Below are 15107 nucleotides of genomic sequence, written 5' to 3'. Positions count from 1 at the left end.
CTGGCTCCTCCCTCCCCGGGTGCAACAATGCGATAGCTTATCCAAGTTTTTTCACAATGTCGATATGGATTATTCGTGGCGCGCATTACAGTACTCTACATAGTTATATTGGTGATATACTCTTTACAGCGGTCTGTATAAGAAAAAGTTTACGTTGGCAATATCACATTGTCATCAAATTACTGTCGTGCACTCACTTTTGCGTTTACATCTTATAAGAAAATTATACACCGTCTCAAGAACAATGATACAGTAGGTATATATGCGAAACGTCAAAATGTATAGGATTAGCAATAGAAAAAACGGCGTATACCCTGAAACGGGGCAGTTAATCCTGTACACCCACGCGCCGGTGGGATTTATATCGCTTCGATTGTTTCTCAGCAATCCTGGCAGCAGTGATTCTTCCATCCGGCGCACGCGTCCTTCTTCGGGTGGCCTTCTGTTTTTGTCTTAATGGCGGCATCTTTTAAATGAAAAGTAAAAAGTTAAGACGTGTAGGATGTAGGCGAGTATATACGTATAGGAGCTGTTGTGAGTTTTTTTTACAAAAGTACAAAATTATTCTTCAATAACGAAAGCAAACGAGCGAAAAAAGGTATTGTGAAGCACATTGGACTGTATAATTGATTTTTGGGGACTTTATAAGAGAGTAAAGCTGAGGTAAAAAAAATTGATGGTTATAAGGCGAACGCACCATTTTGTATAACAGTAGTGTAAAAAATTTGTGAACTCAGGTGTGATCTAGTAACAATTGGTGACTTCAAAGAAGGTCAAATTTTTGATGTATCGCCAAGCCTTGAGCCATATGGTCTTACGTCAGGATACACATATAATAAACGTTATGTTGGTGCGATTTAATTGACTGCAAAGTTCCAACCAAGCAATTATTGTAATCTGCTTCGGCAACGTAAAGCCTGTTGTTTCGTTCGTCATGTGGCGGTGGTCCATAAGGCATTCCATACTGGGTTGTCTTGTGCATCAATTCTCTGACATAAGTAATAGTTTTTAAACGAAACACTGTCATTGCCTTTTAGAAGATTCTCTTGCATGAATCTGATATGAACGTTTGTTGATCCTGGTAGTTGACTTGAAAAAGAAATTGTGCGCGCTCCTGCACTGCATATTTATCCCAAGGAAGGGAATTACTACGCGCATGACAAAACTTGACCTCGCGCACGACATTTTTTTTGGGCAGTTTCGCAGTTGTCGTGCGCACCGTCTCTTGCACAATTTGAAAGACCCTGCGCACGACAGAACTATGATGATATATACCGTGTAACTTGAATGTTCGCATACCGTGTATCCAAATGGCCAGCAAACAACTTATTTGTGCCAACATAAGTACTATAATATAGTGAAGCACAAGCGAGAAGATTTCTAAGTCAGCACAAAAAAAGCGTAGCTAAGACTATAGAAAAGTGGGTAGACGGTGCACCAAGCTTTTTCACAATTTTAATATCAATGACGGTGGTATTGGATGCAAAGACATATCCTGTGTTTCGTGTTCTAACTTGCCAGAGCTAGGGCTGTCATGTAATTCTATTCAGTTAAAATTTTGACGGTCAATGTAATATTCGACGTATACAGTATATAATGAAAGATGATAATAATGTGTACACCAAATAGTTGAATATTTGGAGGGCGAAGAACAATTCATGTAGTAAGAAATATCATAAGAGACCAGGAAAATAGGTTTTGATATGATTGTAGAGAACAATTAATCCGGAGACAAGGCACAAGAGCTTAAATATGAGACAAGAAGAGCATAAATCGTCGAGTACGATGAGGTAAACGACATTTGACACAAAAAAGTGCAGAACTGCATAAGGGGTTATGATTCGTGTTTCTTTTTATAATCATTCATCACTGCTTTCGCTTTCATCCGAATCCATGGTGGGATTGACGGCACTGCCGAATTTAGCACTCTTTTTCATGATATCCACTACGTCGTCGTAAGAAACATTCTTATCTTCTTGGATAAGTCGTGCGGCCATCTCCGGAACAAGAATCTGCTGAACAAACTGAAGTGGTGGCATCGGGGCTGTATTTGCTGCTGTCAGGTGGTTCGATTTCGATAGTTCTTTCGTCAAACAATCCATAATGATTTGCATTCCACGGGGTCCATAATAACCAGGCTGTTTTAAACAATAATTTAGTAACTTATTTTATGAGTGATAGCTTTTGTACTTGCCAAATATTTTTCAGCCCTTGCCATTCGTGCGAATACGGATCGTGCAACGCTTCGGCTAAGTTGGCTGTAGAATTCGGTTTCCATCGGTTTGAATGTGCTTTCGGTTTTGCCGACTATGATATCTTGCATAACTGGTACATGATTCATTACACGCAAAGGCAAGGTCGCAAAATCGATATGAGCTGGGTAACCTTGGGCGATTCCTTCTGGCCTGATCAACATTTCTTTCCTATGAACGCTGCAGAAGTTGTATTGCTCAGTAAAGCGAACTGGTTTGGGTTTAATCCGTGCTTCATCGAAGCGGCGGCGACGAGACGTTGAAAGTTCTTTAATGCGGCGTTCTTCTTGTTTCTTATGCTTCTCTTCTTTTTGTATCTATTCATCGTACTGATTCTGTACAGCAGGAGGTAACGGTAATGGCAGGCGTGTTTGGCAATGGGGACATGCTATTGCACCATGATCTAGATAGTATAACAAATGTGTTCAGAGTTACTAGAATACAAAGATACAGAGCGGCAAGTTATAGGTACCATGATGATCGCCTCCCATATCAATATCGCAGTCAGATTCATCCAAAATCAGAATGGGTGACGCTTGTCTTCTTTTTTCTAGGCTACTTGCTGTTGAATCTTGATCCACTGTTTTTTTGATATGCAGGTACCTCCAAAACGTTTTGTGATCGTGACCTGGGTTGATCTCGTTCCATTGCTGCTTATGTCGCTGTGATAACGGGGGCCATTGCATTTTAACAGATGATCGCAGCAGAACCGGCTCCCAATGGTTCCCATTCACGAAATGCATAACGAACGGCAGGAGACTATATCGTTTGCCCGAAGGTACAGAGTGTGGCAATGTCAGCGACGGCGGATGATATTTCGCCCATAGACCAGACGTATAGCAAGCAATCGGCCGCTCCAAAGCATTGGCTGCCAACTGAATATCCACGCTTCCGTCAAACCAGTACTCCTTGGGACAGTCGGCCTCAATATCACCAAAGGCGACGGACACCATAAGACATCCTTTTGACCAGTTTTTCATATTCCGTCTGGCTGCCACCACAGATGTAAGACAAAAAAATGCTTTTTCCCTTAGCCACCACGTACTCATGCACTCTTCTTTTGATGTCGGCGTATTTATCTTGATTGCTTTTATATTCGAGATTCGACAAAGTTCTGAACCCACACCATCCGTCCGGCTTTATCTCGACCGAGTCTGTAATGTACGACAATGGAATATCTGGATGTATTGTCGAGCTACACAGCAAACGGTGTAAGTTCATATATATGAAACCACTACTACTCAAATATATGCCTATACCTTTGATCCCCTAGGCCTGTGTATTACGCTTTTTGTTTGGCCAAAGCTCTTCAAAACCGTTCTCAATCATTGTAAGTTTACTTTTTTTGACCGTCGGGTTGGATTCGTTTTTTTCAGTATCAGTTTTTTTTCTTCTTTCTGATTTTTCTTTTTCTTTCGCATCTTGTTCGATAATCTCAAAGTAAGATGGTAGCCTCGATCCAATAGCACCCTTCGGCCGTCCTTTGGTTCTGACAGCGGTCGGCAACTCTAGATCTTCAATGGGTATTGGTTTGTACTGATCTAAAGCCGTACGTATACATGATATCAAGTCTTGCTTTTGTTGACCCGTCTGCGCATCGATAAATAAGTTGTCAATTCGATCTTTAAGCTCTTGATAATCTAGCTCCAACGCATCTTCTTCAATATCGTTGATATCGGTTCCAAGTTCTTCGATGACAGGTTGTTCAGATACTCTTGCTATGTGACATGTGAACTGTTAATTCCATACCAGAATATTGACTTTAGCTGCGACATTATAAGTTACATACTTGTACTTGATACCAATTTCCATCTTTTGTCATATATATTGGGATGCAAGATTTCTTGATCATTAAACTCGTAAAAATAGTGTCTGCACGGCAAACGGTAATTGACAAAGACTTCACAGCTATTACATTGCGACGATCCCGGCGTCAAACGGCGAGCGGCAAACAATTTAGATATAACGACGTTGATCGCAAATTGCGAAATGATACCAAAAAAAGCTGATACTCTTTTTGTTATTGCTGTATCTTTAACCTTGACAACCCACTTCGATAAAACCTCCTTCTCATGTTGCATATAAGCCAGAGAATCCTTTATACGATCGCATCATTAGCATAATTTTCTATATCCAAATCTTTTAATGATTATACTCACCGATGAACATAGATATTTGTGGAACGATTTGAACAAATGCAACATTCTGTCAGCTTTACCCAAGACATCCTTTAATGCGGCATGTGCTCCTTCAATGCGTCGAGTTGACCTTGCTCCAAGATGCATATGCTCCTCTGCCCATGGTCCAGCCCATCGTTTCTTGTATTCACGCAACCTAATATGCTAGAACAACAATAAAGAAGTAAAGGAACGTACAAGTCAATAAAAAGAGCAGGACATACACATTATTCTTGATTTGTATCTGTTAGCTCGCATGCAATTAAAATATCCTACATGTTCAAATACTCGTGCAACTGCTTCTTGTCTCCTCCTTTTTTAGGCTGTCCCTTGGAAACACTATCGTTGAATAATCGAATGACATCAAGAAATACGTTTTCATCTCTTGTCCAGATCATCGTCGAGATATGATTGCACAGATCGGCGAATCTTTAACAAATGTCTTGGTCACCTTGGCAACAAAGTTTTTTCTTATATGCCAAGCACACAATATGTGCGCTTTTCCGGGGAAAACCTGGGCAATTGCAGAAGTAAGACCATGATCGTCGTCAGTGACAAAAAGATGGGGCTTGATTCCGCAGCTGTCGGGCCATGCCAGTTCGCCGAGTGTTTTCAGTATCCAAACATAAGACAAGGCCTTTTCATCTGCAACAACAGCTGTTCCAATAACAAACGAACGTAGACTGCGAGCACCTTTTTCGGAGCAGAGGTTATCAATACCGACGATGTTGACGACAGGCATTTTGTTCATGTTTGTTTTGTATGTAGCATCAATAACTACCAACTCTGGAAACATTCTTGCGCGCTCGATGCTTCGTGGGTGCGTGACAAAAATAGATTTGACTTTTTTCGTTGCACTTTCGGTATGGTAACGTGCAATGAAATTGTATGACTTGAAGTACTCCATGATAGTGGGCAGCTCATCATGTTGAGCATCATTGCTTTCCAGTCGAGATTTTAAGCTGTAGATATCTTTTGCAGTAAAACGTTTATTCGACTGTAGCTGTAAAATCTGACGAGGCGGTATCCTTGCGTCTAGTTCAATGGCAATATCGACTTGTTCATGGCCTGTCATTGCCCGGTACGACGCTTATATCTGGTTATCTCGTGTAAGTTGATGATTATGTGGCGGAATGTCGGCTACCGCTGTCTGCACCTTCCATTTATAATTTGTCTTCTTGCCACAGCTGGCATATATCGACCACGAGCACTGCGTCTTGACGGATCGTCACTTAGGATACCTCTTTTCCACACCATTAGCGCAAGTGTATGTTCTTGGTTTACACATTTCGGTATCGCCAGACCTGGTTCTTGTCTCTTCGGTACTATCTTCATGTTCTTTCTCCTGTAACAAAATATAGCCCTAGTTATTCTCATACTATTTATTATATTTGGGTGTAAGAACCATACCTGACAACCATCTGCTGCCATCTTATCCACTTGTGCTGCTCGATGTGGTTTATAGCCACCGCCATGTTTGCATACTAATGTGCAAGCACGTTTATTCGTAATCTTACTGATGACCGAAAACTCGTTACTGATCGCATAGCCATTTACTGCTTCTTTTAGACCGTCTAAAGTGTCGAAACACAGCTCGGTAATGGATTCCATTGTATTCTTTGCGAAGAAAAAAAGAAAGGCAAACACAAAAAAAAGTTTTTTGTAATATATTCATCACATAACTAGCTGACATTAATAATCCATCGCCCGCATGTAAGCTTATTCGATTTCATTGTGGTACATATTACCGTATCTACCATCTATGTCGTGTGCAGGGTCTTTCAAACTGTGCAAGAGACGGTGCACACGACAACTGCGGAATACTAAACTGCCAAAAACAATGTCGTGCGCGAGGTCAAGTTTTGTCGTGTGCGTAGTGATTCCTTTACATAATGTTGGAGAGGACAATGATGTTGTGTTTCAGCAGGAATTGGTGATGAATATTATAATAAAGGAAATTGATTTCCATAATGACTTGAAGAAGAAAAAATAGTGTAAGAGATAAACATGCTAAGACTTAAAGATACAGATCGTCGGCTTGTGAGGTCCTTTTTGACATCTTTCCTTTTCTTCGATCTTGGAGATGTCATACAAGCTGGTATCGTGGGTTGTCGGGTAAGCATTTCAATTGGTGGTATGAACATATCATCATCCTCCTGTAAGGACTTGAGCGTTGCCTTCAACAATGACTTACACAACCAGACAAGTGTAACCAAAGGGACAAACCCTTTGTAGAATGTCTCGGCAGTCAATCGAAACTCCATTGCAGTGAAGCTGTACAGTCTACAAACATTGGGGACTGGCCATGGTTATGACGATTTTAATGCGATCTAGTAACCCTAGATGACTTATTAGCTAAGATATATCAGGATAGCCAAATTAATTTTTATTGAAATAATTCATGCATGAATGTCTTAGCATGCATACATTTAAATATTTGAAAAAAATAAAAATTGAATTTTTTTTAATATAAAAATAACACCACAGAATATAAAGCAAAATATATTTGTTATATTTTTTTTAGCACTCCAACAAAACTACCCCAACGAAAACACAACATGAACCAAATGAACCTCCTCACATTTATTGCCATTATGGCTGAATTTATTCTTATTTTAGGAATAACATTGATGCTCTTAATAGAAAGAGCAAAGCATCTTACTGAACATCATTAAGATGTTAGTGAAAAAACAATTGCTGACCAACTAAGGGTCGAACTCGAAAAGGACCTCAAAAAGGCTAACATAACAAAGGAAGTAAGGGACGAGAACTGTACTGCAATAATGGGACGGATTAAGGGTTTTGCAAAATTCCTCAAATCCTCAAATCCTCAATTTTCCGCTGCAATGTTAGAGGGTAACACCTCTGGTGCAGATTCCTCGCAGGGCGGCAAAGAATTCCGATTCCAAAACACTAAAGGGCTGTTCACATATATTTGTAAGGACTTCCATTTAACAAAAGAACAAATCATGGAATGGTTTATAAAACATAAATGTATTGGTTATCGCATTGAAAAGGCAATTGCATGTGATGAACTTGCACCAGAAACTGGTGAGAAACATGTTCATATATAGATACAAATGAATGAGCGGTTCGACACAAAAACAGCACATAAATTCTTTACTATCGATGGTGTTACTCCAAATATTAAACCAGGTGGTAATCCACAAAAGTCCATTAGCTACTGTATGAAAGGAAAAGATTATATTTGTTATAATATGGATCCAAATTATGAAGTTAAGACCAGAAAAATGCACCAACAGTTACTTGGATATTAATTAATTACGAAGCAGCTTAATATGCGGAAGGCTACCAAAATATATCCAGAATTGCTATTTAAATATAATACTGTAAATTCTTACTTTCATGATGCCGATATGGAAAATAACCCTGGAAATAAATTATATATGTGGTCTATGTTTGGGATTGAAACAATGTTTGGTGGTAAAAATAAGATACCACAATACTGGATTGTAGGTCCATCAAATGTAGGTAAGACATATAACATTGATGTATTAGAACAAGGTGGCCATCGATCATATCTAATGAATAAACAAAATGATTGGTCAGATTATAAGGATGATGATTATGATTTTATGTATAATGAAGAAACAGGTTTTGATTTCAAATTAACATTTTTAAACCAAATGTTAGAAGGAACACGGTTGAAACTTAATGGCAAATTCACAAAGTCAATAACTAAAAAGAAAAATATGCCAATAATACTGAATAGTAACTATATGCCGCACATGTTATACAAAAACAAATCAGTATATGAGTTAGAGCCAACGCTCAATCGTTTATATATTATCTATGTTGATAAGAACCGTAAAGGTCATATAATATAGAATCCATACACAATGAAGGTGGTGAAGGATTATGAAAATAAATTCATATATTATGAAAACATGGATATGTATAAGGACTTATACAAAGGTGAATTCGAAAACGAATACCAAGATCAGTATACATTTATCCGTTATGCACATAATAGTGGTCAGGATGATATTAAAAAATATACACCGATGGATAAAACCGTAGAGGAACTACAAGAATTAGCTGACACAGAAGAATATATGAAGGAACAAGAAGAAAAACATAATAGTAATAATACACAGAACAATAAACAACATAAAATGCCTCAACAAAATAATAGAGGATGGTCAACTGTAAAGGTACCATCATCAGTAGATTGTAGGCATTGGGAAGATGTGTTTAATGATATAAAATGTGATGATGTTGTAAATGATACTACTGATTGGGAAACCCCGCCAGAAGATATAGAGAATCATAAATACATAGATGTAAGTACATCTGAATCAGAGAAAAGCAGTGACTGCAACATACCAAATAATATACCAAAACGTAAAAAGAAAAAAAGACACATTAAAAATAAATGGAGAAACAAGCAAATAGTAGAAGAAATACAGTCAAAAGAATATTTTAAAAAGCATAAGGATATAAAACAGGCTATAATAGATGATATAGATATAACAAAAAGAAACTGGCGTCAAAAATAAATCAACAGATACTAATATAAGTACAAGTATAACTAATGAATGCATAAAACATATATATAATGGGGCAAGTAAACGAAAAGTTGATGCGGTCAGTTTCAATATGAAATTTTTTAATAAGCAAATAAGTAAGAAATTAATTTAGAGCTGAATACCATGTGTGGCCATATATTCATGTAGCATTTCCTGGGAATTAAACTTATTAACTGTTAACCAACTATTATCCTTTACACTATATCCAACCCACTTAACCTCAAATATGTACTTATTATCAGTATACACATGTCCTACAATCTTCTCAATTTCATATGAATTACTATGTTCTATATTTCTCTGTTCTCTTTGATTTTTTCTCTTGCATTTAGATGTATTATTTTCAGTTTCGTCCTCACTATTTATAGCCATATCTATTGATTGATTAATGTTAAGCTGTAGAAATTTCTGCTGCATGTCAACCATTTCGTTATATTCAGTATTTACTTTTTGCTCATTTGAAAATACTAAGTCAAGTTTGTTTTTCTTACTTGGGAATTCAAAATCTTTTCCATACCATAATTTATGATGTGGTTGTACCTCTATATTATACTTATTTACAAATCGCCATATATTAGTAAGAATACAAGCAACACGAAACTGAATATTATAATATCTTATATCGGTTATTTGCAATGCTGCACGATTATTATTAAATCGTTCAAATTTAGAGCCTAACATAGAGAACTGTGCTTCTATTACTGAACGAAATGATCCAAACTTGTTATTAAAGTATGTCTCATTGATTGTTAACTTTTGTTCTGGTTCTTTTCTTATGGGATGTAAAAAATTACGATCATAAAAACTATATCCAGCATCTGTCGCATTATCTTAAAACTTTTGTATAAATAAGTTATATCTACCATCTATTCCTAAACAATCTGCCTCACTTATTTTTTTATATAGTTTCATATTAATAAACATAGTACCATCATTTCCGATAGCACATTTTTCAGATACTGAAACATGTGTAATTATTTCATTCATATCCTATATAACTTGTGTACGTACAGCTGGCCCATTTAATTTATATGAATATAACTGTGAATGTGACTCATTTGGTTTATAATACTTTATTTTACTATCATATCCATCAATAAATAGTGTAACATTCTTAAAACCATCTGGATTGTTTATTATTGCTGATAGAATGCGAATACGTGGTGATGAGAACATACTATCTAGATCTTGTTTTACCTTTTTATTCAATTCATTATAGTTAGTAATCCAGAACCGCTTATATAATCATAAAATGTTGCATATGGCATAACAGTATGCATATCCTTTCCTAATACACCTAATACCATATGATATAATAATGCAAGTCCTTTTTCAATCTCGCGGTGTGGCCCTGGATATTCAATATTTCCATATAAAACTGTAAGAAAATAAAATACAGGTATAAATCCAAATCTATTAAGTAATACATCCTTTATATCATTTATAGTATTATTCTTCATATCTTTAATAGTTGTTCTATGATTAAATCTATGTTGCATTTCAGGCCAAGATTATTAAAAAAAATTCCATTTATTATCAATTAATTTTTAATTTCAATATCGAGTTGTTCAGTGTGTTGTGTTGTGTTCATTTTTATTTATTGTTATATACTTTAAACAATCGCTCTTTTTTTTCTTATGGGAGGCTACCAATATAAATAAAAAAATTCAATTTTTATTATTTTTATTGTAAATCAATTATAACAATATTTAGTCGTTTATTCTATTGTTCCTCATATTCCAGTTATTACCATTTATAACAAATCCCAGCACATGGATACTTCGGATTCCTTTTCGACAAACTCCAGATGGTATCTTTTAAAATTTTTGGCAATTTCAGGTTTGCTTCGACTACAAATTTATTACAAGTAACGCCGCCAGAAACAACTGCTTTCCCAGCAGCATATTCATGCTCAAAATGCGCACCTACTGTTCTTCGTGGTAGTGTCGTACCGGAAAGTGGGCGCTCGTCATTCTTCCTATCACTTGATGCTGTGCTTGCTTTCTCACTACTAATGTTGTGCAAGTTCCCACATTAATATTAATTTATAACTATATGATTTAATCTTGAGTATAAACGTAGCCCTACGGAGCTTAATTCATAGTAATATATACTTTTTAAAAACTATGAAATTTTCTCAATCACTAGATTGTAAAAATTTCTTATAATTTCTTTCATTTAATTTAATACTAAGAAAAATAAAATCAATGATTTTCTTTTTTAGTTCCTCCACCACCACCACTCACCACTCACCACTCACCACTACTCACCCTCTCCTCCTCTGCTCCACCAACAACAACAAACAACAACATTGACATGTTCTTGTTTTTTCCTAATGGTAGAAAATACTCAAAATTATTAATTTGATGTATTTTCAGAATATCAAAAAATAAAAACTTTATTTTTTAGATATTCAAAGAAAAGGATAAATATAAATATTTATCTCTTTTCTTAAAAAATAGTTTATTGATAGAAATTACCCTTCGGGTTAAAAGCTTGTGTAGCGAGCTAATTTCTATCTAATAAATCTATTTTTAGAAATAAAAATAATAAGGATAATAAAATTATCTCTTATTATTAATATTTCAAATTAAATTTAAATTAAATTAAATTTATTTTAAACTCAGAACATAAAATGCTCTAAAAAGAATATTCTATTCTTTTTTGAGTTTATATTTAAAAATAGAAAAAACAAATTGTTTTTAAGAAAAGAGATAAATATTTATATTTATCCTTTTCTTTGAATATCTAAAAAATAAAGTTTTTATTTTTTGATATTCTGAAAATACATCAAAATAATAATTTTGAGTATTTTCTACCATTAGGAAAAAACAAGAACATGTCAATGTTGTTGTTTGTTGTTGTTGGAGGAGGAGGAGAGGGTAAGTGGTGGTGGTAGAGGAACAGAAAAAGAAAATCATTGATTTATTTTTCTTAGTATTAAAATTAAATGAAAGAAAACATAAGAAATTTTTACAATCTAGTAATTGAGAAAATTTTATAGTTTTCAAAAGTATATATTATTATAAATTAAGCTCCTACATGACAGCTTCAAACACGCTCTCGTCAAAACACTTTTCGATGAAAACCCATAGACGGCGTAATAGGTCGTTTTGGGTTTTGTTGAAAAAGTTGTACGAGTAGTAGTATAAGTCAAGCACTTCGCCAATTGCCTTTTCGGCCCAGCATTCGTCAACTTGAGACAGGTGGAAGCGATGTCTGAAATGCAGCTCTACCAAGTCTTCGAGAACGTGCTAAAGATATCAAAAAATATATTTTAAATTATTGCAATTGAAAAAGGGGAAATAGCAAAAGAGGCAGGCAATAGTTTCACCTTATTCGCAAATAGTTGCAGATAGGCTTGTAGACCTTCAGGCAACTCTCGAAGCTGCAGAGCATTATGCATCTGTATCTCTTGTATCTCTTCTTTGGTAAAATACCCTGACCAGCAGGGATCCAAAGGATCGCGTATAAGAGAATGGGATGGACTATTATATATAAACAATTAGCTTTTTTTGGCCGGCATAAGCAACCATAGAAGATGAAACTCACTGTTCAAAAGAGCATTTTTTAACAAATGCGTGCATGGTGTCCTCCACTACCTTTCCCGTAGATAGGGTCCACTTTTCTTATGGCAGATTGTTGTATACATTGTCGACAGCGGCTTTTCAGCTGATGACAGTCGCACGGAGGTACATGACTTGGATGGTGGTGAGCTTGAAGACTTTCCGGATGGAACTTGCGTATTTGGGCTTGATGTGCCTTCACCGTGAATTTGAGCATCGACAGCTGTCCAATCAACGCGTTCTTTGACCTTCATGTGTCTTCATCAGTAAACAAGCATTTCCCACCAATTTATACAATATGCTTCTCTTACCAGCTCTACATCGAGGTCACTTACTACGTTTCCAAATATATTGGCCCAGAAAGCCTTGTAATTAGTACCAGGAACCGATTTTTGGATGACAACAGTCGGGCGATCTCGAACAAAGCCTGCAAAACTAACTTCAGAGCCACCGTCAACGCATGAATTTATATAAGATTCAATCTCTGTCAAAATACATGTAAAAAAAACTTTAGGACAAATGTTCATTTGTTTGGTATGCTACTACTATTGACTAAGAATGGCGTTGCTATATAACACAAAATTTTCATAGGTACCCAATTTGCAACGATTCTGTTCCAATTTAGTGTCTTCACGCGTTTTAAGAGTTGACATGTTCGCTGTGTGGTGAGTTGCTATGACTTCAGGGTTGCTAAGGAACGAAAGAGTGGTGGGCCGGTGGTCGGTTTCATGGAGGAAGGTCCAATCACTGCCCGACCCGGATTTTGAGTTCGCACACCCCACCCCCTCACCGAACCATTTCGTACACCACCCTTCCACCGAACCACTTCCTGGACACCACTTCATTCACATTCCTCAATCATAGATCGAATTGAAGCAATACCTGTTACAAGATTGAAGAACGAAGCATTAGCATAGATACAAGTAACTTAATATAAGAAGCGATTAACTAAGTGTATGTCTATCTTTGCATGTGCCTTTTGAATGTATATTGCCAGAAAGGAGACACACACATGCAGAATGAAATAATAGCACTGGCAACTGCTACTTGCTTGTATAAAGAAGTGACCTAGATGCATGGACAGGATATGCGACAAATATTATGTAGGGCAGAAACGGAGGCCACGATAATTATTAAACAAACAAAAGAAAATCAGCTTTGGTTTGACACGTCTTACAAAACACCATAGGGAAAAGTCGTCGAAGTCGTCGAAATCGTCGAAATCGTCGAGTACAGAGTTCCATATGTGGTATGTGGACATTGAATTTCGTCAGAATCGGCAATCGTGGGAGCACAGAGTTCCACATATGGTATGTAGGACTTCAGGAGTCCTGCGTAACCTTTAATAGTTTCGGCGTAGGTGACGTACAACTTGTCGCTTTCACTCGAGTTGTTGCAAGTGCGATGTGTATAGGGTACCTTCTTTTTTAATCTTGAGCCTGCGTCATGCTCGGTCTTGCATAAATTACCATATAGCTTTACCAAGCATAGAAGCCGTTCATCACTTGGTGGAATGCCGAGGGTAAGCATCTCAGATCTGTATGCATTCCACTAATAAACCACCAGAACACAAACCTTCGTAAGCATGGATAAAGAACAACATAAGCTCAGTAAAGAAAACGACGGCAATTTTCTCGTTATACATGTGCCGACTACTGGTAAGCCTCAACTTATTTCTTCCCCCCTCATCAAACTCAATTGCTATGGACACAAACAACAACTCCCACCCCATCCCAGTTCAACATTCCTGCTGATCCCTACGTGGAAGCACTGGGACGTGTCAAGCAGTGCCATTTCGCATTTGAAGATTGAATTCTTCGTCGTCCTGATCACCAAGGCAGATTACTGCAGCAGCACCAGCTAGTGCAGCAAGTATAACATCAGCATTTGCAACAACAGTCGGTGCAGGTTGAACAACAACCGCAGCAGCCGCAGCAGTGGACAACAGTAAGCACCTCTTAGCACTTACCAACATGCAGTTGACTATGTCGTTCGACCTGAAGGTATAATTAAGGAACCAACACCGGAACAGATGGGAACAGCCAGAACCATCACCAAGACGAACGTCATATCTTTGTACACCAAAGAAGGGCTGCAGGTTGGCAGAGGTTCTCCTGGGCAGATGTACGACATGTTGAAGCAGGAAGCAGAAGACACAGATTTGGAACGTTTGAAGCGAATGCGCGATGGCCTACTTCCAGGCAAGAAAGCCTACAGAAGTCTGCCGATACAAGAATTGCAAGCTCTGTTCGTTGATTTCGAAAATCATGTATTTTCGGAATATGACGAACAGCCTTCGAATAACTGCTAGAAGCATTGGGTAACTCTTTATCTTTTCCACGAGCTTTGGCGTTCTAAGATGTTAGTGGCAGCAAGAGGGCATCAGGCATTTACATGCTGCGTACTGGAGAACTTGTTTCTAGAAAGAACAACAATGCTTCTGGTAGCGTTCACCGGACATGGTATGTACAAATGGGGATCTGTTACCAGATTTTTTGATTCGTTGCAAAAGTGGTTCTCAAGTATATAAATAGGCCTAGTATCATAAGTCGTCCAGTGAAC

The 15107-nt window shown here is 37.1% G+C and overlaps 4 protein-coding genes across 4 annotated transcripts; 1 reads left to right on the top strand and 3 right to left on the bottom strand.

Annotated features, from left to right (window-relative positions):
• Positions 1–1791: 1791 nt before the first annotated feature.
• On the bottom strand, positions 1792–2359 carry BDB00DRAFT_835632 (restriction of telomere capping protein 4). The gene is made up of 2 exons (XM_053124415.1): positions 2195–2359; positions 1792–2138 (listed from the first exon to the last, which is right to left on the bottom strand). The coding sequence occupies exons 1-2, from the start codon at positions 2321–2323 to the stop codon at positions 1860–1862; spliced, it is 408 nt and encodes a 135-aa protein (XP_052977118.1). The 5' UTR covers positions 2324–2359; the 3' UTR covers positions 1792–1859.
• A 327-nt stretch (positions 2360–2686) lies between these two features.
• Positions 2687–3232, bottom strand: BDB00DRAFT_915131 (uncharacterized protein; the record flags this gene model as incomplete). The annotated part of the gene is made up of 1 exon (XM_053128696.1): positions 2687–3232. The coding sequence occupies one exon, from the start codon at positions 3230–3232 to the stop codon at positions 2687–2689; it is 546 nt and encodes a 181-aa protein (XP_052977117.1).
• Positions 3233–12017: 8785 nt separating this feature from the next.
• On the bottom strand, positions 12018–12799 carry BDB00DRAFT_789932 (uncharacterized protein; the record flags this gene model as incomplete). The annotated part of the gene is made up of 3 exons (XM_053120915.1): positions 12018–12233; positions 12314–12467; positions 12630–12799. The coding sequence occupies 3 exons, from the start codon at positions 12797–12799 to the stop codon at positions 12018–12020; spliced, it is 540 nt and encodes a 179-aa protein (XP_052977116.1).
• A 1331-nt stretch (positions 12800–14130) lies between these two features.
• On the top strand, positions 14131–14856 carry BDB00DRAFT_874852 (uncharacterized protein; the record flags this gene model as incomplete). The annotated part of the gene is made up of 2 exons (XM_053127271.1): positions 14131–14203; positions 14525–14856. 2 exons carry the CDS (start codon positions 14131–14133, stop codon positions 14854–14856), a joined length of 405 nt encoding a protein of 134 aa, XP_052977115.1.
• Positions 14857–15107: the final 251 nt, after the last annotated feature.

This window comes from Zychaea mexicana (genome assembly GCF_025766255.1).
Source record: "Zychaea mexicana strain RSA 1403 chromosome Unknown BDB00scaffold_65, whole genome shotgun sequence".
In the NCBI taxonomy this organism is placed as follows: Eukaryota; Fungi; Mucoromycota; class Mucoromycetes; order Mucorales; family Lichtheimiaceae; genus Zychaea; species Zychaea mexicana.
The sequence above is the reverse complement of the archived record's forward strand: the minus strand, read 5'-3'. Positions and strand labels throughout refer to the sequence as shown.

Excerpts from the sequence above, each read along its gene's own strand:
- BDB00DRAFT_835632 (XM_053124415.1), bottom strand. The coding sequence starts at position 2,323 with ATGCAAGATATCATAGTCGGCAAAACCGAAAGCACATTCAAACCGATG. Across the intron at positions 2,139-2,194 it reads CAAGGGCTGAAAAATATTTG|CCTGGTTATTATGGACCCCG; the intron begins GCAAGTACAAAA and ends TGTTTAAAACAG.